Genomic DNA, 23,932 nt, shown 5'->3' with positions numbered 1-23,932 from the left:
CACAAGGAAGGGCTTTCCAACCGGGAGGACAACTAAACAAAAGGATGGACCAGCATGGAGACAGAAGCCAGCTCCAAAGGAACACGGCACAGAAGGGTGTACCAAAGTATTATCCACCTAAGGGCGCTCCTTGAGATCTGGTGACCCACAGAACTTGGGCATGTCTGAGCACACTGCACTCCCTTTCATCTGCCAAGCACAATTACCCACAGCATGATTCCAGGCAGTTCACAGAGATTCATAAATTAGCTTCTGATTAAATTACTGGAGTCTCCTGAGCACTCCAGGTGGGGCCACGCATCCTCACCTGAGGGGCCTGGGAAGTGGCAAGGACTTGCCTCACCTTGCACACACTGTGTGGTGTGGTGTGACATTTGTGTGTGTGTGTGTACATGTGTGTATACCTGTGTGTGTGTACAGTGTAGGGTGTGTAGGTTTGTAGTATGGGGTATATGTAGCATGCGTGTTGTGTGGGTATGTTGGGGGGGCATGGTGAGGTATGAAGGGTATGTGTTGTGTGAGGACGTGTGGGGTATGTGGGGTGTGTGGTCGGGTGGGGTGTTGGAGTGTGTGTGGTATGTGTTGGGTATATGTGTGTGTAAAGTACTGGGGTGAAGACAAGGTGTGAGGATCAGAACCTTTTCCCACCAGGCTGGTAGTAGGACCAAGTCTACTATTTGTGTACTGAAAACTTCAGCAAACCGAAGGGCCGCTCTCCTCTGGCTTCTGCAGCAGAACCTACAGTTTCCTGAAAGCTTTATAGCACCTTGTTACCCTGCAGGCCCCCCAGCCCGCCAGCCCCCACCTCAAGTCTTTGGTTTCTCACCCTCCTGACCAGAGTCCCTATAAACCAAATGCCCAGGGAGCGCCAGACCATCTGCTCAGAAGCCCAGCTTTCCGTTCCCCCAGCCCCTCCACCCACGCAGCTGAGATCACCCTGGCCCAGCCTCTTTTGCAACTTTCCCAAGTCTGTACACGGAGGCAGAAGAGGAAAACTCAGAGGGAAGTATCCTGGCTCACAGACTCTTGTAAGTTCCCAAAGCCTTTCTCCTCTGGCCTGGCTGGAACCATTGCTCCAACGGGAAACCTCTGGACCCAGAGAGAACGTCCACCTGCCTTGGGAGGCCAAGTGCAGCTCAGCCACAGCTGTAAGTGCCCTGGAAGTTTGTCCTCATTCTTCTGTCTGTCCAGCAGCCCTCAGAGCTCTCTGTGTGCTTAGGGGATTGGAATGGAGGCCAGATGCAGGGAAAAGGCTTAGAATCCAGCAGCCGCTGGCTTAGATCCAGCCCATAGACACCCCACCCAAGAGAAACTCCCTGGCAGGAAAGGGCTCACCCGCCTGCCTGGCAAGCTGGGGCTCTGCTCGGGAATCCACAGGGGCCACAGTGCCAGGCAGGATGCAGCTGCAGCCGCTTAGGCAGAAGAGGCTGGTGCTGCCACCTCCAGCCCGGCCTGCAGGGCCTACCAGGAGGCTGCACATGGTATCCCCATACCACGTGGACAGGGTACCTTCTGAGAAGGAGCTCCGTGAGCCAAAGCACTTCATCCAGTTAAAGTGAGTCTGAAGAGTAGGAGACGATTCTTGTTCTAAATCATAAGTATTTCTCCTGGCAAAGAGCTGCCATGCCAGACGAGCCAATGAACAGAGCTGGCCTTAGGTTCTAGTCTCAGCTTGCCACTTGTTCTTCACTCAGGAAAGCCCTAGGCCACATGGCATTTTGTCAAGTACGAGTGCTCTGTAATCTCAAGACATCATGTGTTGAAAAAAATAATTCCTTTGGACTTATTGATTAATTCTCCATCAGGTAAGTCCCATGGAGATAGCAACTGTTCTATACACTTAGTGCTAGTGCCCAGTTGGCGTACACTGCTTTTGCTGGATGGATGGGTGGATGGATGGATGGATGGATGGGTGGATGGATGTATAGGTGGATGGATGGGTGGATGGGTGGGTGGGTGGATGGATGGGTGGATGGATGGGTGGATGGGTGGATGTATAGGTGGATGGATGGGTGGATGGGTGGATGGATAGGTGGATGGATGGGTGGATGGATGGATGGATGGTGGATGGATAGGTGGATGGATGGGTGGATGGATGGGTGGACGGATGGGTGGATGGATAGGTGGATAGATGGGTGGATGGGTGGGTGGATGGACAGGTGGATGGCTATTTATAGAAAGCTCTAACTTCTCAGCATGTATCAGGCTTTTTGTGGAAATACAGAGGTGGGGGGGTCCTGGGCACAGACATTGTCTGCAGAGACAGGAGTAAATTCTACAAAGAAGTTAAAGAACAAGAACAGAATGCTGCACCTCCTAAAGCCAGTGCTGTGGGTGCCCTTCCTGGAGGGAGCAGGTCTAAACCTGCTAGGTTTGAGGCAAAATTGCCAATTTGCCTCCTGGCAGGCAACAAAGCCTTGTGTTCTCTTGATAGTCTTTTCTACCAACAAACCTCACTTCCACATGGCAAGTCCCATTATTTTTTTTTTTAGGGTGGATATATTTGCTATTTTCTAAAGTATGGGATGGGGAAGGAAGGGGCTAGCAATTGGGTAAGAAGCCAGGTAAGACCTGCTTCTGAGTTCTCACCTGCCCCTGCTCTGGTCTCTCTGCCAGCAGACCCCCCACCCAACCCAGAAGGCAGAAGACTGCACCTGGGTGGTGGCTGGGGCCAGTGGAGTGGGAAAGAAGGGAAGTGGGAAGGTGAGGGCAGAGCAGCTCCAAGAGTTCTTGGCAGACTAGACCCTGGGCCCAAGCTGTGCAGCTTGGCAACCTCTCTGGCTTGCAGCTCCACAGGGACAGAGCCACATGGTAGCTTTGGCCACTGCGGCCTTGAAAGTGCTGCCAGGCAAGAGAGGGAAAAGAGCTAGTCACATCCCCTGGGGACTGAATTCCGCTCCGAGCAGGCCTGGGTGGATGATGGCAGGTCCTGCATTCCAAGGTTGCCTGTCACTGCTCTTAACTGTGGAGAATGAGTCAGCCTGGCCTCTAAGATGATGGCTTGCTTTGAAATATCTGAGTCAACTGAATGGGCAAGAAGAGCCTTAAAAGGACAACTGGGGCCACAGCCTAGCCAAGAGCAGAGCAGAGAGGCAGGGAAAGTAACCTCAGCACTGCCTGAAGTGTGCATGTGCTCCCGGGAGCCAGTCCAGCCCTGAGCCAATCCGGCTAAACTCTTATTGCCTCAGCAAAGTGCCTACCCTTGTGGAAGCAACCCCAACAACACCTTTAGGGAAAGGGGACCCGGGTGGTGAGCAGTTGGGGGGCTTACAGTTAAACCTGAGGCAATGATCAGAAGAGTCAAGTAAAACCCACTGGTGTGTGGCAGAGGAATTGAGCAATTTTTGTGAAGTACCCTGGGGCAGGTCTGCCCCTTTCTCCATGGGTGTGGCCAGACAGCTCAAGCACAAGGTGCCACGTGAGACCTATGACCTTTGAGTCCTCCCAGGCATGCCCTGTCTCCACACTAGTGGCTCACAATAAGCCATCATGGGTGAATTACAGCCCAGAAAATGGCAGGCACTGCAAACTGGGTCTCTGGTCCCCAAGCCCCTCTTCACATCCCAGTTGTTCAACATTTAAGTAGATCTTTCCCATCCTAGGGAGCCTGGTGTGCTATAAAATACACTGCTTGCTGAGGAAGTCACAACCATGAGTGTCATCCTCTCTACCTGTGAGGAGCTATCACCAAATAGCTCACCTAACATCCGTCATAACTGGCAGGAGAGCTCTGATCCCAAAACTCATGGTCACTCAGAAGGACCGGTTTCTCTGTCCCGGCCCAGCCAAGTGACTCATCACAGCAGGAAGTCACACTCGGATGACTTCGGGCTGCCACAAGGCCACACCCTCTTGTAAAAGAGAGGCTGTCTCTCTGGTATTTTTAATTACAGAAATAATTTAGGCTTGTAGAACAAACTTTAAAGACAGACATATATAAAATAACTAAGATAGCTCTTAGCCCCTAATTTGCCTTTCCACAACTCTCTCGTTAATCCTATCATGTGCATCTACCCATCACTTTCTGTGTATTCACAAGATAAACATATGTGTAATGTGAAACAGTCACACACATAGGGTTGTTTGTTTTTGTATGACTGGGATCACATTGTACAAATTATTCGGTAGGTTTTTTTTTTAAATTAAATTAGTATGTGTTTTTCCATTTTACTACTTTGTCTTTTTAAAACTGCCTATTATTCTAGAGTATATTCATAGATTAGAAATTATATAGAATCTTACTGATGGATGTTTAGGTCCAACAAATAGGTGTTCTCATGAGGCCCCAGGGAACAAGGTGTGTGATCCTCATTCTAGTTTTGCAGGCAGACAGGCAAACCCAGTCAAATCACAGTCTGTTGCTGGCCACGGTGGTACACACTTGTAATATCAGCTACGCAGGAGGCTGTGCAAGGAGGATTGCAAGTTCAAGTCCTGCTTGGGCAACAAAGTACAAATCCTCTGAAGGAAGGAAGGAAGGAAGGAAGGAAGGAAGGAAGGAAGGAAGGAAGGAAGGAAAGAAAAATAAAGAAAGAAGAAAGAAAGAAAGAAAGAAAGAAAGAAAGAAAGAAAGAAAGAAAGAAAGAAAAAGAAAAAAAGAAAAAGCGTAGTTGCTGGCACCAGACCTGCTTTCAAATCCCAGCTCCAACCCATGCTTTCCCACTGCAGGCTTTACGTCTTTAGAGATAAACTGCTTAACTTCTTTGGTGATAAAAAGACATAATAGTAGCATCGATTCCATAGGCCATTCTTGCGCCTAATGAAGTAGCGAACATTTTGAGCCCTTAATCTATGCCAGCAAATGCATCATAGCACATTATGTGTTAAATGCATTGTAATAAAAGTGTTGATGCATTTAACTCTCACAGGAATGTGCACATTGCTTATTTGCATACTTGCACAGCTCCCAGCACAGTGTCTGGAAGACTGGTGCCAGCGGACAGCATGAGGCCCGCTCTGGCCCTGAGCACTGCAGAGTCACTGCGCGTAAATGCAGCCTCCTCGGCTCAGCATGCCAAGTCAGCCTGGCGGGTCTTCCCACACAGCTCCTGTCTGGCGACCCCAGTTCCTTCAGCACCCGCTGTATGTTGTCGCTCTGGCTGCCTTTCTTTAGCACCTCCAGCTCTCCTAGGGCTTTGTGAATTTCACCAAACTTAAGGCCAGTGCCCTAGATTCCGTGGGTTCACGCTCAGGAAGCACAGACAGAGAAGTCTTGTCAGGCTCACCCGTCTGCCACTGCGTGGCCGGTGATGCATTATGAGTGACTCACTTCTCTGAGCTTGCTTGTGTGTGCTCAGCCAATGCTAGTTTTTTCCCCACTTCCTGCCCTCCTTTTGCTCCCTTTCTAAGGTATTGTATTGGCCTCTCAAGCTAAGTTAGCATATTTACCCACGCCTTTAGGAAACAGCTCCCCACGGCTCCCAGTGCCCTCCCACATAGGGCCCAGCTAGGAGTTTCTGAGCCAAGCGTCCCTCGGCTGACTTCCGGGGAGAGGGGAGGCAGTGACACCTTTGCAAAATGCCAGCTGGGTTAACACCTTGAATTCCTTCCTCCATGTGTCTGGAAGATGGGAAAGTATGCTGAGAGAATAAATGAATCAGTGCAGGGTGATTACAGCCCATCTTAGTCCTACTTCCACTCCAGGTTCCTGCCTCCTCACCTTCCCTGAACCAGTCACTGTCTGTTCCCGGGTGCCAGGGTCTGCTTATGTCACTCCCTCCTGAGGGAGCATCACCTCCTGCCTCATTTCTTCAGAGCACAGTTCTATTGAATTCGGCCATGTTTTCTCTGTGCTCCTGGGCACCCTACACTTCCTCTGGGGTCGCTTAGCCCTGGTCCATGCCTCCTGACAACTCCCCACTGTGGGCTCCTACTTCCCTCATCTCGGGCTGTGACGGTGTCTAGCACAGGGCTTTGTGCACAGTTCGTATCACAGGAGAAGGGTAAGGATGTGAGGTCGTGCGAGTGTTCATTAGTTGGATTTAGCAATTTCCCAATGTATGTGACCTGTATTTCAAAAGAACATGTTGAGGACTTCGGGGCAGGGAGCGGGTGTGCAGCTCAGTGGTCAGCGTTTGCCCAGCATTTACAAGTCCTAGATTCCATCCCCAACATCACAAAGAAAGAGAAAGAAGGCAAAGCAAATTCAGCTTAATATCACTTTATACTGAAATAATTGGGGTGATTTTCTACATACAGTTTAGAATCTTTGGTTTTTCATTTATATCCCAATGCATGAGCCACAGGAACTCATGTTACTATAAAATAGTTATGGACTCCACTTTAATGAGTGCTTAAGTTCATGTGCTCAGGGATTTCACCTCTTCTTTATTGTTGGAGATTCACAAACAATACTGAGAAGAACATTCTGGAACAAGAATCTGCATTTCTGGTTATTTCCTCCGGACAAATTCCTAGAAGTGGAGGTCAGGAACATTTTTAAGGCTCTGGACACTTGTTGCCAAGTAGCTTTCCAGCAACATATACCAATTCCAGCACTGCCAGCTGCAGCAGAAAAGAGCCTTTGACTCCTCCACTGCAGCCACACCTCGCGCTGGGGGAGGGCTCTCGCCTCTACGAGCTCTGGGCAGTCCTAACAATGGGCCCTTGTCCTGCCCACCCCAGCTCCTCTCCCGCACCGCCCTTCACCCCTGGCTCCAGGCTTGACTGTCTGCGAGGCCTCTGTTCAGTCTTGTCCCGCCTTCTTAGCAAGTGCTGCCTTCAAGCAGTGCTGGGAGAGTGCTGAGGGTGAGTGATTTTTTTGTCCTGTAGGGATCAAACCCTTGGGAAAGCCCCCAGGCAAGTGAGGGGAGGGCCAGTAAGAGTTGCTGACTTTTGTTCCTCCTTTGGAGACCTGCCCCACCTGGTCCCAGGTCCAGGGCAGAGATCTGCACATTGAGAAGGACCAGCCCCAGTGACAGTGGCCACAGGGACACTGGCCAGCATTGAGATGACCTCTGTTTCCCCACAGGTTCTGAGCCCCCTCATGAATCCCCAGAAGAAGGTGGACTTGAAACTCATCATCGTTGGAGCACTTGGGTAAGCCAAGCTCAGCTCAGGGCGTGGGGTCAGGAAACAACAGCCCCTGAGTCTGGGAAAGGAGGCCACCTCCCCTAGGTCCCTTTTGAATTCTGGGTGGCAGCAGAAGTACATCCACCTCCAGAAGGGACCTCAGTTTCGAGAAAGAGACCAGCGGTGAATTGATGGTTTGGGCCCCGCTCAGCAGCACAGAGCTGTGTATGGTATGTGTGCTGGCCGGCAAGTCTGTGCCTGTCCGCTGCCTGCCACACCCAGGAAACCTGCTGTGGGATTTTTCAGCTCTATTGACTTCTACTTCTAGAAACTATTCCTTAGTCCCTTGTTCCCCTTCATATGGCCCCTGGTTCCACAGATAACATCTGGATCCAGAATCTCAGGAAAGGACATCCCTGTTAGGGCCTGGTAAGGGTCTGAGAATAGTGTGGCTGTACACATGTGTGTTTGTAGATGTGTTTTCACATGTATCTTTGGTTTTGCCTCAGTGTGGGAAAGACCTCCCTCCTCCACCAATATGTGCACAAGACGTTTTACGAGGAATATCAGACCACGCTGGGGGCCAGCATCCTCTCTAAGGTCATCATCCTGGACGACACCACTTTGAAGCTGCAGGTGAGCCATCCTCTCCCACTCCCATGTAAGCACCTGAAATCACCCACATTCCCTGCACAACCACCTACACAGCAAAGTGCTGCAGGAATGAGGGCGGTCCAAGCAGAGGCGGGCAAACTTCAACTCAGACTCTAGTCTCTTCCCTGAGACACAGTCACACCCATTTGTTTAGCTATTGTGTTTTGCACTACAATGGCAGAGGAAACGGATGGAACAGACAGTACAGCCTGCAAAGCCCATAGTATTTACTGTCTGGGTCTTTGCAGGAAAAAGTGCTGATATCTGATGTGTCTGATTCATTGTGGAGCTAGGAGACATCATGTTCCCCAAAAAACTTGGTGGTAGCTTTGGCCAAGTTACTGTCAAGATCCAAGTCTCCAAATCTGTCAGATGAGAATAGCAGTCCCTGCCCTGGTGAAGACAAAACGCAAACTCAGGTGTGAAAGTGCTCACTGGCCGTTAAAGGACACTGTGTGGGTGGCATGGTGGACCCAGGTGCAGGGTCAGGCTTGGTGTATGAAGAACCACACACACCTGTAACCTAGCTTCCTGCTCCCCACCCTAAAAGGGAAGTTTTGGCCTCCTCTAGCCTGGCGGACCCTCCCCCAGCCCAACATCACAGCCCCACCGGTGGCTGCTTTTCCCCTCCAGATCTGGGACACAGGCGGTCAGGAGCGGTTCCGTTCCATGGTGTCCACCTTCTACAAGGGCTCTGATGGCTGCATCCTGGCTTTTGATGTCACTGATCTGGAATCCTTCGAAGCCCTGGATGTCTGGCGGGGCGATGTTCTAGCCAAGATCATCCCCATGGAGCAGTCCTACCCCATGGTGGTGCTGGGCAACAAAATCGATCTGGAAGACAGGAAGGTATTGTCTGCCCATTTGTTCATTCACTTGTTCATTCATTCAACAAATGTCATGAGCACCCACTGTTATCAGGCACTGTGTTAGGTCCCACACATATGGAGCTGAATCAGTCACAACCCTTACCTCAAGAATTCACAGACTAGTAGTGGATATAGACACTTTGAAAGACAGCTATGTTACAATAAGTAAATGCAGCCTCCACCTTGGAGATATGGGGCCATAGTAAAGAGGCACATATTCAAGTCCAGAATACAGGACAAGCCTCCTGCAAGAGGTGGGTTCTGAGCTGAAGAACAGCAGGATGTGAGCTGAGAACTGAGCAGTTCTGCCTAGAGACAGGGCATGGAGAAGTTGAGGCTTCAAAGAGGATCTCAGGGGATTTGAATTTGAACAGCATTTCTGCCTGTGGTCAGGTAGGAGGTCTACAGTTACAAATGCCTGGATCCATAAGTTCTCTGGGAAAGTAATAATTTGTCTTTTCAGCCTCAGCATAGTCCAGGTCATCAGGTTAACCTCTGCACAGCTGGTCTCCTTCAGGACAACAGTGGCCAGTGTGATTAATATGGACCAGCACCCAGCCACTGAGAGGAGAGCCCTTTCAATCCTTGCCTGTCAATGAGAAAGGGATAGATGCAGCCTGAATTTGCAAAAGATACAAGGCCAAATGAAGCCAAAAGTGGAACCCAAAAGAGCTGTTTTCTTAGCCTTTCAAATACAGAAAGGCATGGGGAACTGAATCATTGTGTTTGAGTTCAGTTTTCACAATGGTTCAGAGAAAAGTCGTGGGAGAACTGAGCATCACCGGGCAGGATGAAGTATATGGATGAGCAGGAGGAGCGAGGGAGGGTGCTTCCAGCTACACCACCATTGACAGAGGGGGGCCCCTGCTCCTAGGGAAAGGCCTGCCTGTTAGGTTTGCACTGAAGGGTCTGGGGAACAACTGCAGGGGCTGGACAGGACCCACAGGCTGTGGGTTACTTAAGAACAAAACTTGGAAGGAGAAGTCTAGGCTGGAAACAGCTAGAAATCTTCACCTTGGTGGTCAGCTCAGGTTGGAAACACAGTGTCAATTCTCCAATTACAAATACCCAGCCTTGGGTAAAAACCCAGGTCCTACGTTCATTCAAAGGCAAAGTGTCCCCTCTCGTTTCCCCACTCTTGCAGCTAACCTCACACATCCGCACTCCTCGTCCCTTCACTGAGGCCCTAATTCTAGTGTCAGATCCGTCTGCAGCCAAGCAGGAAGAAGAAGTGGTGGGGAAACTGGGACAATGCTGACCCAACTGCTATTGTCATAGACAGGTCTGTGCTCTCTGGGCCTGGCAGGGCGTGGCAAGCTTTCTTCTGTATGTCGCCCCTTTGGGTCCGTAAGAAGCCTTCACCAGGGACACGACACTGGACCTCTCATGACAAGGATCCTGCCTTCTCCCCTTCTCCCTCCTCAATTCCAAGCTTTTCAGCCACCCCACTGGGGTCCCTGCTCCAGGCCAGCCATCCCTCTGTTGGACCCTAGCTCCTTCCCAAGGTGCTGTCCTGCTTTCTGGGTCCCCTGCAGAAACTCTCTTCTCTCTCTTCCCATTGTCTCTCTCAGACAATGTCTTAGGTGAACGTAAGGCCCCAGACACACATGTCCACTAAGCTCCAGGAGTTGTGTTTCAATGGTCCTCCTCAAAGCCACCATGACTAGAGGTGAGACTCTCCCTGCTGCTCCTCTCAGAAGAGGCAAAGATAGTTGTACCCACAACATGACTTTCTCCTCCCAAGGAATCCATGCTAATCAGCCTTTTCAACCTCCTTTATCTCCATGCTCATCTACAAGCCTCCTCTAAGAGCTCCTTGGTCATGCACCTTTGGAAATGAGCATGGTCCCAGGATGTCTGTCCCTCAACCCACTCTATGTCTGGCATCTATCAGACTGTAGTGCTTCCACCCAAACATCCACTTTAACGTCTTGCTTCATATGTCTGTGGGTTGGAGGGTGGGCAGTTGAGAGGAGTTCAAGACTGAGTCTGACTATTCTTGGTGAAATGAGAAGCACTGCTTTCTGGTGAGAGGAAGAAGAGCAGGTAGAAGGATCATGAGTCATGGTGAAGCTTGGTGGGGTCACTTACTCTGGGGAGAAATAGGAGGAAGAGCTGATCAAAGACAAGGACAAGAATTGACGAGTAGCGCAAAGGGCCCAACTGGAGGGGGAGACATGAATGTGGAGTGCGTGGTGTGTGCATCTTTCACAGCCTTGTGTGGGGCAAATGCCAGGAACAAGGGACTAGGGACTGAGGGTTGTCCCAGCCAGAAGAGCTGAAGGATAAGGCCAGGAGGGCTCCGAGAAGCTACAAAGGAAAGGAGAGGGCTGAGGGTGGGGGCTGGGTGTAGTGGGAGAGCGGGGCAGGAGCAAGGTCATGCTTGAGTTGAAAAGTGAGAAGACTGATCTCAGAGCAGGAGGCCAGGTTTAGTGTTTACAGGTTTAGTGTTCAGAGGCAGAGGGCAAGGACTGATGTTTGGGTTCCTACTCTGAGGCACCATGAGCGGTGCCAGCTGAAGGGAAGAGGAAGCCACACCAGCTCACAAGCCTTTTATGGACAAGGACATTCCCGATAGGGTGAAGACAAGCGATGACTCACAGGAGCAGAGGGGTCCCCTGCAAGCTTCTGGCTGAGCTTTGGTACAGAGAGGGGAAGAACAAAGGACTGAAAGAAGCGAGGCACAGGTGAGCCAGTCCCCTCGTTGGCTTCTGGAGTGAGGAGGGTGTGGAAATAGTCCCAGTGGAGAGGGCAAAGTATGGAACAGAGGCCCCAGCAAAAGCCAGGGTTCACCCAAGATGGGGTAGCGGAAGGAGGGCTCCAGAGAGGGGAGGAGGAGACCTTCTGTGTCAACAAGTGAGGAAGAACTTATTGATAATGAAATGAGGACAGGGAAGTGGGGAGGAGGAAGTGGGAGAAGGAGAGCACAGGGACTTTAACTCAGAGACCAAGCAAAGCAAAGTGAGGGCAGGCTAAGCACCCTGGGCTCAAATGGCTTTACTGTGGCACATACCTAGCAAAGGGTCTGCTGCCCATGACTGGCTGGTGGCAAGGAAATGGAGAAGGAGAGGCAGATGGGGACAGGGAGCACTACCCACTTGCACAGAGCCAAGTGGGTGAGCTCCAAGGCTGTGGAAGGTGCCTTCTCTTTGAGCCTGTCTGTGTTAGCTTTCCGTCACTGTGACAAAAACTCCTGAGATAGTCAACTTACAAGGAAGCAACGTTTCCCTTGACTTATGGTTTCAGCCCCTGGTCAGTGGGTCTCACTGCTTTTGGGCCTGAGAGCAGCAAGGTAGAATATCACAGTGCACAACCTTAAGTGAAATAAATGGGACACACAAGTTTAAATACAGCATCGCTTTGTTTCTCAGGTATGAGAAACCCAGAGGGTAAATAAGGAGCATAATGCAGGAGAGATACTGGGAAGTAGGAAGAACATGTTTGAATGGGAAGAGGAACAAGGGAGGGGGAAGGGGGAAGGAAAGGAAGGGAAAAGGAAAAAAGAGAATGGAAGGAAAAACTGTTAGCAAAGCTTTTGTAAAGGGGGAGGAAAAGAGTTGAAAGGAGAGGAGGGGAATGGGAAAAAAAGAATTATGATATCTTAAGTACAGGTACAAATTCTCTAAAATGAATATAATCATTATGTATGACAAAAGATGTACTAATATTTAAAAATAATATTTAAAATTTTAATAAAAAAGAACATCATAGCAGGAGTACATGGAGGAGGAGGCCATTCACCTTGTTGCAGCAGGAAGCAAAGGAAAAGAAGAGGATGCGGGGTCCTGATAGCCTCTTTAGGGCACAACTTCCTTCTGCTGGGTTCTACACCTTAAAGGTTTCCCCACCTCCCAATAGCCTAGCAGGCTTTAACACTTGGGGACACTTCATACTGTAGCACCTCCAGCTGAGATGAACTCACACCAGTACTCTGCTGCTTGCTCCCCGTATGTCCTGGGGCCACACCAGTTTGTCCCTCACTGGTATAGAAACCCATATGTGAATCTCCTGAGGTTATTTGAGGATTAAAGGAAATTATGTCATTGTTATATGTCTTCTTATTATCTGTACGGGACTAGGCTGGAAAACATGGCAGCTTTTCCTACTTCCTTAGAAGAAAATAGATATTTAAAAATATATTGGTAGGTTTGAGAAGATGAGAACATTCTGGGTTTGGGTAGCAGTGATGGTTGTACAACAGTAGGAATAAACTTAATGACCCTGAATTATATGCTTTAAAATATAAATATTTAAATTATATGCTATGAAATTATGTTATGTGTGTCTTACCACAATACACACACACACACACACACAATGATTTTAAAGGAACTGTTGACTTAACCTTTTTTCAAAATATCCATACTACCACTACAGAAGGTAATAGTGGCAAAAATACAGTTTATTAGGAAGAGTAGCTCTGCTAACCCCCTTGCTATAGGAATTTATTCACAAGATGTGACTTCTTTGCTGTATGCTTAGGGAGGTAATTTTTAACCCCCAGTTCATAGAACTGGATCATGTTTTCTAAAAATATTCTTTTATATTCTTAGTAAATGGCTTACAAATTAGTATTAAATGTGCTAATTTTAACAAAAATATAATCAATCGTGAAAGGCATGTGAGGTGGAAAACATCATAAATAAAATGATTCAAACTGGACTAATTTGTCAACTATTTGGTCTCCAATGAATGAGCAAAACTACAGCAAAAAAGTAAAATGTAATAGCCTACTGTCCCCCACAAGGAAAATTAACAGAAGTAACACTTCTAAAATGTTTGTGTATCCCACATAGCCAAGTACCACACCTTGAGTTCGTTTCCAGAGTCTGAACCTAAAAGCATGTTTATACCTCATAAGATGATCTTAAAAATCATGAAACTCCAGCCAGAATCAGTAGAGAAACAGGGAAATGTTCTCTGGGTATCCTTCTTCCCAGGCCACCAGTCCCTGGCTGGGTGAGCACTAGGGAAGGAAAAATAATTTTTTGGTAGAATAATCCCAATGAAAATGTTGGAGTTTGGATTCAGTCATTCGTTGAAATGGAACAGAGAAAGAGCAGAGAAAAATGAGATCCAAAGTCTGTCCTCATTCAAGATAGAGACAGCCAAGCTCAGTGGCCATGGTGCAGGCATAGCTTCTGAGAGTCACCAGGCGATATTGGGCACCGAGACTTGACCTCTGCTTCTCATGCCATGAACCACAAAGAATCCCCCTACATCCCAGATAAACAGAGTCATCTCACTTCACTTCCGTTTGTAAGGTGACTCCTGAACTCTACTGTGTCCAGTGAGATGCTCAGCACCGGGCCGGTGCAGGCTGGACGGGAATCTCCGTACTGATTTTCATAATAGCTGTACTAGTTTACATTCCCACTAACAACATAAAAGAGTTCTTTTCCCCACAGCCTCACCAGCATTTGTTATTGGTTTCTTGATGATAGCCATTCTTTTGGTAGTGAGATGGAATCTTATTGTTTTAATTTGCATTCCTGTAATGACCAGAGATGTCGAACATTTTATGTACTAGTCATTTATACTAAAACCCCACAGACGGTTCAGTCTAGCCCAGCAATATGGCACACAAATGCAAAAGAAGACAAAGAGAGAAAATTCTGCAGTTGAGGAGCTCTGGGATGGCCGATGTTCTCTGTGGAACAAAAGGCCACAAGCCCAAAAGCTCATGGCTTTTATTGGTTTCAATTAGGGAGGTGAGTGGGGATCGTGACAGAATGGTAGGGAAGAGAAACTTTGCAGGCATTGACTGTAAGGAGAAACAGAGCAATTTTTGTACCAGGCACATAGGCTCTCCAATTAGCAATACAAAGGACAACTTGATGTATACAAGGCTGGCTCCTTTACTGCCATGAAGGTATAATTCTTGTTGAGCCCCATGGTCTCAGCTGAGATGTGATAGCTCCTTTTTGACTAGGGTTTTACTTATAAAATTTTTGCCTACGTCAGTGTCTTCTAGAGTTTTACCTATTTCGTCTTCCAGCAGATTTAATGTTTCTGTTTTGATATTTAGACCTTTGATCCATTTCTACTTAGTTTAGTGCATGATCAAAGATATGGGTCCAATTTCATCTTTTGCATGTGCAGAGCCAGTTTTTCCAGCACCATTTATTAAAGAGCCTATCTTTCATCCAGTGAATGTATTTGGCACCTTTGTCAAAGATAAGGTGGTTGAGTATGTCTGGAGTTGTTTCTGCATCTTCTCATCTGTTCCACTGATCTTTGGGTCTGTTTTGTTTTTCCAGTACCATGCTATTTTTATTACAGTAGCTTTATAGTATAATTTCAAGTCAAGGATTTTGATGCCCCCTGCCTTCCTCTGTTGCCCAGAATTGCCTTTGCTTTTCTAGGTCTCTTCTGGTTCCAAATGAATTTTTAGATTGCTTTCTCTAATTCTGTGAGGTATGCTATTGGAATTTTGATTAGAATTGCATTAAATCTGTACAACAGTTTTGGAAGTATGGCCATTTTCACTATATTAGTATTTCCTACCCAAGAGCAAGGGATATCTTTCAATTTTCTGATATCTGCTTATATACTTTCTCATGGTACTGTAGTTTTCAATGTAGAGGTCTTTTACATCCTTCATTAGATTGATTCCTAGGTGTTTCATTTTTGGGGTGCTATTGTGAAAGGTGTTGTTTCCCTAATTTCTCTCTCAGTGAGTTTGTTATTTGTATATAGGAAGGCTATTGATTTTTGACTGTTGATTTTGTATCTAGCTATGCTACTGAATTTGATTATTAAATCTAGCAGTTTTTAGTGGAGTTTTGGGGGTCTTCTATGTGGAGTATCATGTCATCCGTAAATAATGGTATTAATTGCTAAGTTTTTAACTACTGCTTTATTTCAATGCCTATTAGTGCATAATTCAGGGTTTTTAATATATTTTTGGTTCCAACCTGGTAATTTGTATGTATCTAGGAATCTGTCCATTTCTTTTGGATTTTCCAGTTTATTGGAGTTTAGTTTCTCAAAGTATTACTAATGATGTTCTAGATTTTGGTGGTATATATTTTTATTTCACCTTTTCCATTTTAAAAAAAAATCTGTTTATAATCAAATTGATGTAGGTCTTTTCTTTCCCTTTTTTGGTAAGATTGGCTAAGAGTTTTCCTATTTTATTTAGTCTTTTTAAAAAAACCACTTCTTTTATTTATTGATTCTTTGTAGAGTTCTTTTCATCTCAATTTCATTATTTCCACTCTGATCTCTATAATTTACTTGCATCTGTTTTGAATTTGGACTGTTCTTGTTTATCTAGGTCTTTAGGTGCACCTTTAGGTTATTTACTTAGGCTCATTCTGTTTTTCTGATGTGGGTGTGCACAGCTATAAGCTTTCCTCTTAGGACTGTTTTCACTCTGTCTCACAGATTCTGATATGTTGTACTGGCATTACTGTTTGACTCTGGGAACTGTCTAATTTCTTCCTTGACTTCCTCTGTGACCTATTTCTTATTCAAGGATGTATTGTTTAACCTTCATGTTTCTGTATAATTTCTAAGGTTTCTTTTGCTATTGATTTTTAGTTTCATTGTACTGTGATGTGATAATATGCATGCAATAACTTTGATTCTTTTGTATTTATTTAAGCATGCTTTATGGGTTAGCATGTTGTCTGTTTTGGAGGAAGTTCTATGTGCATCTGAGAAGCATGTGTATGCTGTTGTTGAGTGGAATATTCTATAGATATATTAAGTTTATCTGTTCAATGATCTGGTTCAACTCTGATATTTCTTTGTTGGTTTTATTTTGTCTAGTTGATCTGTGTATTTGTGATATTGCAGTCCTCCACTCTGGTTATGTTGATGTTTATCTGATCTTTTATGTCCAGCAGTATTTGTTTTATGAAGCTGGGTACACCAGTGTTTGGGTGCATATTTACTTATAATTGTTATCTTTTCCTGTTGAATTGTTCCCTTAACTAATATGTCATGACCTCCTTTGCCTATTCTGATCAGTTTTGGCTTGAAGTCCACATTGTCTGAAAATAGAATAGCTGGTTTTGGAGATTCCATCACATGAATTTGTTTCCATCCTTTGAGTTTTAGTTTGTGAATTTCTTTTTGGATAAAATGTGTTTCCTTCATATAGTATATCATTTATCCTATATGTCAATCTATGTGTTATGGGGAGCTGAAGCTATTCACACTGAGTTATTACTGAAACACATTGACCTATTTCTATCATTGAATTATTTTCCTATTGCTGATTCCTTTTTTGCCCTTCCACTTAACTGCTCACCATAACTGGTGTATTCATTTCATTAGACTTTTTGGCATTGTTTGCTTCTTTTTCCCTCAAAGATATCTTGGAGAACTTTTTGGTGTGCTGATTTGGTGATCATAAATCTCTTAAGATGCTCTCTGTCATGGAAAGACCTTATTTCTCCATCAATTTTGAAAGATAGTTTTGCAGGATGTTTTCGTGTGGGTTGGGAGATGTTTTCTTGTAGGGCTTGAAACACTCCACTCCTAGTGACTTTCCAAGTCATCAAAGTTTGTGTTATGAAGCCTGCTGTAAGTCTAATGGGCTCAACTTTATAAGTGATTTGTTGTTTTTCTCTAGTAGCTTTCAAGATTCTGTCTTTGTGTTGGACTTCCAGGGTTTTGACTATGATGTGTCATGGACAAGTTCTTTTCTGAGTGTGGCTGTTTGGGGTTCTATGTGCCTTGCTTACCTGTATGTTAAATTCTTTCCCTATTCTTGGAAAGTTCTCTGCTATTATTTCTGTAAGCAGGGTTTTTTTTATGCCATTTGTGTTGTCTTCTGATTTTTCACTAATTCTAGTTAATTTTACACTAATCTTCGAATTATCTAACAGCTGTTGGATCCATTTTCTATATTCTCTTCTCTTTAAAGTACCTCTGAGGCTGGGTTTTGTGGCACATGCCTGTAATCCCAGCATTCAGGAGGTTGAGGCATGAGGATTGCTATGAGTTCAAGGCCAGCCTGAGCTACATAGTGAATTCAAGGTCAGTCTGAACTACACGGTGAGATCCTGACTCAAAAAACTCAAATAACTAAAAAATAAAAATAAAAAACAATGAAGTATCTCTGAATATAGGGACACCTGCATCAGTCCTATCTTCTGCTTCCAATACTATGTCCTCAAAACAATCACTTCTGCTGTCCATACTTTCTATAGAATTTTTTATCTTCTGTTTTTGTTTGCTACCATTTCATGGGCTCTTAATTCTTTGCTAAACTGGTCACTTATGCCTTGGATCCTTTTGTTCATCTCAACTAGCTTTTCATTAGTGTCTTCTTTAAGGTCACTAATCATTTCATTAATTAAGTCTATTATCTGTTTAGTTATATCATCCTTGAGCTCCCTGAGCACCTTCTTGATCTGTTGTTTTGTTTTGTTTGGTTTGGTTTGGTTTTGTCTCTCCTCATCATTTCATCTAATTCAGTTGTTTGGTTTTTGATTTCCTCCCCATTGAGGCCCCATGAATCAACTTTGGGGGAGTTAAGAGTTTTGGGCTGCACTTTTGTTGCCTTGTTTTCTCATGCTTCTACTGGTGTGTGTGTGTGTGTGTGTGTGTGTGTGTGTGTGTTGAAGGCGTGAGTCAATTATAGTGGAAAGACTTTGTTGCTAGTATGGTGTGGTAGTTTTTAATCCCAGTAAGACAAATGACCCTAGAACCTGTGGGAGCGATGGAGACAATATGATGAAGGATGGTCCTTGGTCTCCCCTTGCCTACAGCGTATTCTGAGAGAATGATCCTCCCTCCAGGAAAAAAACTTTGGTTCCTTTAAGCAAATTGAGATAATGCTTTCAAAGTGCTCCATATGAGCTCATTTCCTCCTCCCCAAAATAAGTCATTAAACACCAAACTCAATCAATGGTGCCAGATCTTTGGAAGCAACCCCAAAGGCTGCCAGAGCATTTGTTCTTCCACTGTCCCCAGCTATGGTCTCTGCATTTGGGAGAGACATCTTCATTCAGTAGGCTCAAATGTGCCAAGTCCAAAACCAGAAAGGTCCAAGTTCAAGGTGGCTGCAGCCTAATGGGGACAACAGAAAAGGAGAAGCAAGTCCTTACGCTGTGTCCTACACCCAAGCTCTGCACTCCTGTGGCTGTGTGATAGCGGGACCTGTCTCTGGACTCCCCGTGTTCTTGTCTATGGCTGATTACACCCATCCCATAGGGTTAGTGAGTGAGTAGGTCAGATGAGTTAAATTATGCAAAATGTCTAACATAGAACCTGACCTAGGAGCAGCTTATTAACTGTACTAGGACTCTACCCTGGAGGAGGAGGGTCAGCAGGGAGCTGTGTCTCTGCCCAATGAATGACAGCCTCCTGGGAGTGGGTCTGCTCAACCAGCAGGGGTGCAGGGGTCCTTGCTGCTCTTCCACTTGGTCTATCTCCCTTTGACAGGAGTAAAGGAGTCAATGCCAGGAAGAGACTCCTAGTTTAAGTCTTAGGAAGGCAGCATATGCACTGGCTCTAACTGTCCCAGACTTGTGTCCAAATCCTGTTCAGCCCTGTGTACTCTGAGCAGTGTTTTTGATTCTCCAGGTTACTGTTCCTTCATCTGTAAAATAGAGCTAACAATCCCACCTCATGGTGAGGATTTAATAGAGAACATGCATAAAGTCACAGATGTGTGGAAGGTTCTCAAAACATGAGTGGTGGTGGTGACCAGGGGAGGTGTTTGCTGGTCTATTTTGTTTCTGTAACAAAATACCTGAGAATAAGTAACTTATAAAGAATAAAGGTTTGCCTGGGCTCCATGGTTCTGGAGACTGAGAAATCCAAGAGCCTCATGCTGCTTCAACTCACAGAGGAAAGTGACAGGGCAGTTGGGAACACAGAGAAGGGGAAAGGTGAGGGGCATGTGCCACAGCTCACTCTCCCAGTGACCAATCCAGTCCCACGAGAGCAAGAATACACTCCTTGGAGAAACCCAGCCCCATAAGAGCAAGAAAACACTCGCTGGAGAAAGGGTTCACCCTTCTTTACTACCTCATCGCCTCTCCCAGCTTCACCACCTCTGAGCACTATCACATTGAGGACCAATTTCAACATGAGGGGAGGGGGGCTGCGCACTTTGGAAACACAGCAGTGAGCAGGCAACAGCAACAGCACAGGAGCAGTGATGATTCCTTCCCCTCCCTCAGGTGCCCCCGGAGATGGCCCAAGGCTGGTGTGAAGAGAAGGACATGCCCTACTTTGAAGTCAGTGCCAAGAACGACATCAACGTAGTGCAGGCCTTTGAGGTGCTGGCCAGGCAGGCTCTGTCGAGGGTGAGTGTGTGGCAGTGGCACCAGCAGGCACTGCCCCTGGGCTGGGGGTCTTGGGAGCATCCAGGGAAGACCACCCCAGCACAGGGTGGCACAGAGGTGCTCGTGAGTCATCTTAGTGAGGTCGTCTAAGGTCGTCTTAGTGAGATCGTCACTGAGCGGGCGCCGCAGCTCTGGAGCCACAGAGTCATAAAGTGCCTTGAGTGTGTGGTCAGCATCTGGATGGGTGGAGATGCCTGTGTGGAGTGCTGGAAACTGGTGCTGTGCCCCTGCAGGAGTGCTGACATCCTCCAGTGAGAAGAGGAACAGGCCTCTGCCCAGTGGCACACTGCTCTGCCAGTATGCACTCAGGGTGGCCCGAGTGCCAGTCCTGTGCCAGCTCAGGGACCCTCAGTCTCAGGAGGGAGACAGACAGGCACACAGAGGTTTCCAAACCGCTGCTCATGCACAGTGAGTGGGACAGGACTTGGTGATGGGATTGAAGGTGGGGGACGCTGACCGCCCACCCCGTGGGGAAGGAGAGGATGAAGGCTGCCTGGAAGCAGTAGCAGGGGTGTTTTTTTGTTTTATTTTGTTTTGCTTCGTAGTACTGGGCATTGAACCCAGGACCTTCACACTGAGCTCCACCTCCAGCTCTTTTTTTTTTTTTTTTTTTTTTTTTTTTTTTGAGACGGGGTCTTGCTAAGTCATTAAGATGCCCAGGCTGGGCATGAACTTGCAACCCTCCTGCCTCGGCCTCCTCCCAGAGTGTTGGGATTACAGATGTGCCCCACCACTCCTGGCTAGTAACGCTATCCTGAGTGCAGTTTGGGGGCTCCGCACAGGGTCCACGAGATGGGCATGGGGAGGCGCTCTGCTTGTTCATCATCCTGCCACCTTTAATCAAGGTGGGCTTCTTAAAACCATGGGGCGGGGGCTGGTAATCACTGCAACGAACGGAGTACAGGAGCAAATGCGGACAAGTGACGGCAGCTTCCCTGAGCAGAAGCACCGCCTTCATCCAGGGTGGTGCCTCCCCGCCACTGCCAGATGCCCCACAGCCGCCCTCTGGGTACCTCTGGGAGTTGTCTGCGGAGGGCTGGGGCGGCAGCGCTCTCTAGCGGCTGTGTAGGGCTGGCTCGAGCTCTCCGTCCCCGCCCAGCAGAGCCCCAGGCTCGCGTTGTCCCTGGGCTTGTCTTGTGCTTCTACCCGCTAGCCAGACCTCGCGTCTCCAGTTAAAGAGAGGCCCTGGGATGTCCATCTCAGCACAAAGTCAAGCCATGAGGCCTATTACACAGGCAGGGGGGCTGCTAACGCACAGCAGGTGCACTTACTACCTTGCACGGTGCACGGTGATCACTCTCCTCTGCAAACATGGCGCAGTCACTACCAAGTACTCAGTCTCAGCTTCCCGCAGCCCTGCCAGTGTCTGTGTGTGTCAGCGCTGTCCCGTCGGGGTCAAAGGGCCCTTTATTGTTGACACTGTGTCCTTCCTATTGACATTAGTAATGACATTCCTAATGCCACTAGTAGATGTCAGCCCGCTGCTGCTCCCTCTGTCTTCCTGCACGCAGAACAGATTGGCAGCCTCACACACGCCCCCTCCACGCTCACTCAGGAAACTGGCCTTGAGTGCCCAAGTCACAGGGGCCCTGTCTGCAGCAGGACTGGCCTGGATTTGAGTCCTGCCCTGTGCACGAGACTCGGCAGATAAGGAGGCTTCTCCCAGCCCTTGCTGAGCTGGGAGAGTTCGGCGAGTGGGCAGAGGAGCGGAGACATGTTCGTTTGGGGCCGCCTCCGAAATCAGGAAGGAGAGAGGACTGGCTGGGAGAAGAGAGCCTGGGAGCCGGCCCCAGAGAAGAGACAGCTGGGGCCTTGGGAATGAGGAGTGGGCTGTCGTCATTTCTGCTTGAGCCCAACTGTCACCTCTGCTGTTCCTTCTGGGGAATGGGAAACGGTGGGACCTGGCTGGAGATCAGAAGGCTGGGCTCCCAACGGGGCCTCAGAACTGCGCCGGGCTCCTGGAAAAGGAGGTGGGAAGGGGTAGGGTAAGAAGATGGCAGCTTCCCTGCTGGACCTCAGTTTTCCAACTGTAACCTGAGAAAGGGAGGAATCACTCAACCGCTGGGCTTTTTTAGAAGCAGGGTTCGGGCATGTGGTCGCTTGCGAAGTCGCAGACGCTGATTGCTGTTTTCCTCCCCCAGTACCGAGGCATCTTGGAGAATCACCTTGCAGACTCCATCAAACTCACGCCCAGCCAGGGGAAGAGCCGCTGCTGCTGACGGCGACTCCCACTCCGCACTCCAGAGACAGAGCCACCCTGGGCCCCACAGTCTCGGCTGAGCTTCCTTCAGCCACACCGCTGGCCCTCACCCAGCCCACGAGGCCAAGGCCCTGTGGCCAGAGCCCTCGAGCATCGCTGGGCCCAGAGCCAGAGTGGCGGCCTTGCCTGGGGCTGACTCCAGAGAAGTCAGGGCTGGGTCTCCGGGGACCCAGAGAAAGCCCAGAGTCCTCCCTGCCTCAAAACAAGAAAAGCAGGGGAGCCCTCCCTGGGGGCTCCAGCCCCCTGCCAGCCGCCTCCCCCAAGCACAGTCCTGCTGCAGAACGCACAGTCCTGCTGCAGAACGCACAGTCCTGCTGCAGAACGCACACTCCTGCAGACAGCCCAGCAGCCTCTGGAGTCCTATGGACTGGCTCCTCCCCTCACACCACACAGCTTTGAGCAGGGGGCAGCGCAGCCTTCCTCAGCAACCAGGCTGAGGAGCAGAGCCTGGCAGAAGCTGGTGCGGGACTGAGGGGGCACAAGACAAGCTGTCAGGGACTTGCTCATTGCTCCCTGCTCGGTGCTCAGGCAGCTCATATACATCTCTCAAGCCTCAGTTTGCTCATCTGTCAAATGGGGGTGTGGTTTGAGGACCAGAAGCTGTACTTAAATTTCATTGCTGCTATTGCTATGCATTTATTTACTCCTTCAGTGGATATTTTTGAGTACCAACTATGTTCATTGCACTGAGGTCCAGTGATAAAACAGACCAGAGCTCTATCTATCTCCAAGAGCCTACAACTGCTGAGGTAGAAGCAACAGACATAGAACCTAAACAGGTGTTTTCGAAGGGCCAGTAGACGCCATGAGCAACAGGACCGAGGCAAGGGCTGGGATGAAGTGGTCCTGGAGGGCTTCCCTGAAGAGGTGGCGTTTGACCCGGGCGCTGCAGGAAGAGCATTTCAGGGGAAGGAATAGCATGGCAGAGGCCGGGAGGCAAGGACCAGCTTGCTATGCTCTGAGAACAGTGAAGGGACGTTCGTTCTCCCCAGGACTCAAAGCTGCCCTCCCCGCGACCCGCAGGGGCCCCGCCATCCTGTGGCGCCGCGCTGTTCTGCGGTCCGCCGCCAGAGGACAGCAGCGCCCCGTCGCTTCCAGGCTCCGCCCGCGCCTGAAGCTGGTGCTGTCTGGCTGGTGCTGAAAGCGCGTCCCAGCTCCGGGCCTGTTCCGCCCAGATTCGGGAGCCAAGAGAATACGAGTTCCTTCAGCTTAGTAAGAAATGAGCAAAAACTGCGACATGGGTGATTTGGGCAAGAATAAGAATCGGAGACAGATCCTGGAATGAGACGCCCGGAGAGCCACGGATCCTCCCTCCCTGCGGACTCTGACCCATCGCCTGCTTTTTCTTCCGGCTTCAGAGAGCGCAGACAGGGCCCAGGCGAAGGGGATGAGCGGGCAGAGCTGGGGGCGCCAGCTTTGCCCGCAAGTGTCGCCCGACTTCTGGCCTAGAAGCTGGGGAGTCCGGAGGGATCAGCAAGGGGCCTGGGGAGCCCCAGCCCCCAGCTCTGGAGTTGGGCCTGACTCAACCCGGGCACAGTGCGGGGCTGGCGCGGGGCAGGGTGGGCCGCCGCACACCCCTCTGTGTCCCCCGCCCCCAGAAAGAGCCCAGTGCCCTCGCGGGAGCAGCACTCTGCACTGTGCTGGCCTCCTGAGCGTGCACAGCTGCGTGGACACACGGAGCATCTCCCAGTGGCACCACTGATAAATACGTACTGTGTTTTTATCCTTTGTGTAACGGTCTTGTCCTTTTGTCCATCATTTCACTTTCTGCAGGTGCCAGTTACAGTGTACTGTAGACTAAAAATTTTAAGTGGGAATTTCTGAGGTGT

General features: G+C 48.4%; 1 protein-coding gene across 2 annotated transcripts; it reads left to right on the top strand.

Annotated features, from left to right (window-relative positions):
- Positions 1-970: 970 nt before the first annotated feature.
- Positions 971-23,826, top strand: Rab7b (RAB7B, member RAS oncogene family). 2 transcript variants are annotated; one of them, XM_005375380.2, is made up of 6 exons: positions 971-1,148; positions 6,971-7,038; positions 7,521-7,647; positions 8,299-8,514; positions 19,679-19,804; positions 21,985-23,826. In XM_005375380.2, the coding sequence occupies exons 2-6, from the start codon at positions 6,986-6,988 to the stop codon at positions 22,060-22,062; spliced, it is 600 nt and encodes a 199-aa protein (XP_005375437.1). In that variant the 5' UTR covers positions 971-1,148; positions 6,971-6,985; the 3' UTR covers positions 22,063-23,826. The 2 variants fall into 2 exon arrangements, with proteins under 2 accessions (XP_005375437.1, XP_005375436.1); XM_005375379.2 differs by lacking the exon at positions 971-1,148 and adding an exon at positions 6,641-6,747.
- Positions 23,827-23,932: the final 106 nt, after the last annotated feature.

The sequence above is a fragment of the Chinchilla lanigera genome, unplaced genomic scaffold, assembly GCF_000276665.1.
Source record: "Chinchilla lanigera isolate Chin_1 unplaced genomic scaffold, ChiLan1.0 scaffold00005, whole genome shotgun sequence".
Taxonomy (NCBI): Eukaryota; Metazoa; Chordata; class Mammalia; order Rodentia; family Chinchillidae; genus Chinchilla; species Chinchilla lanigera.
This window is presented reverse-complemented; position numbering and strand designations above follow the sequence as displayed.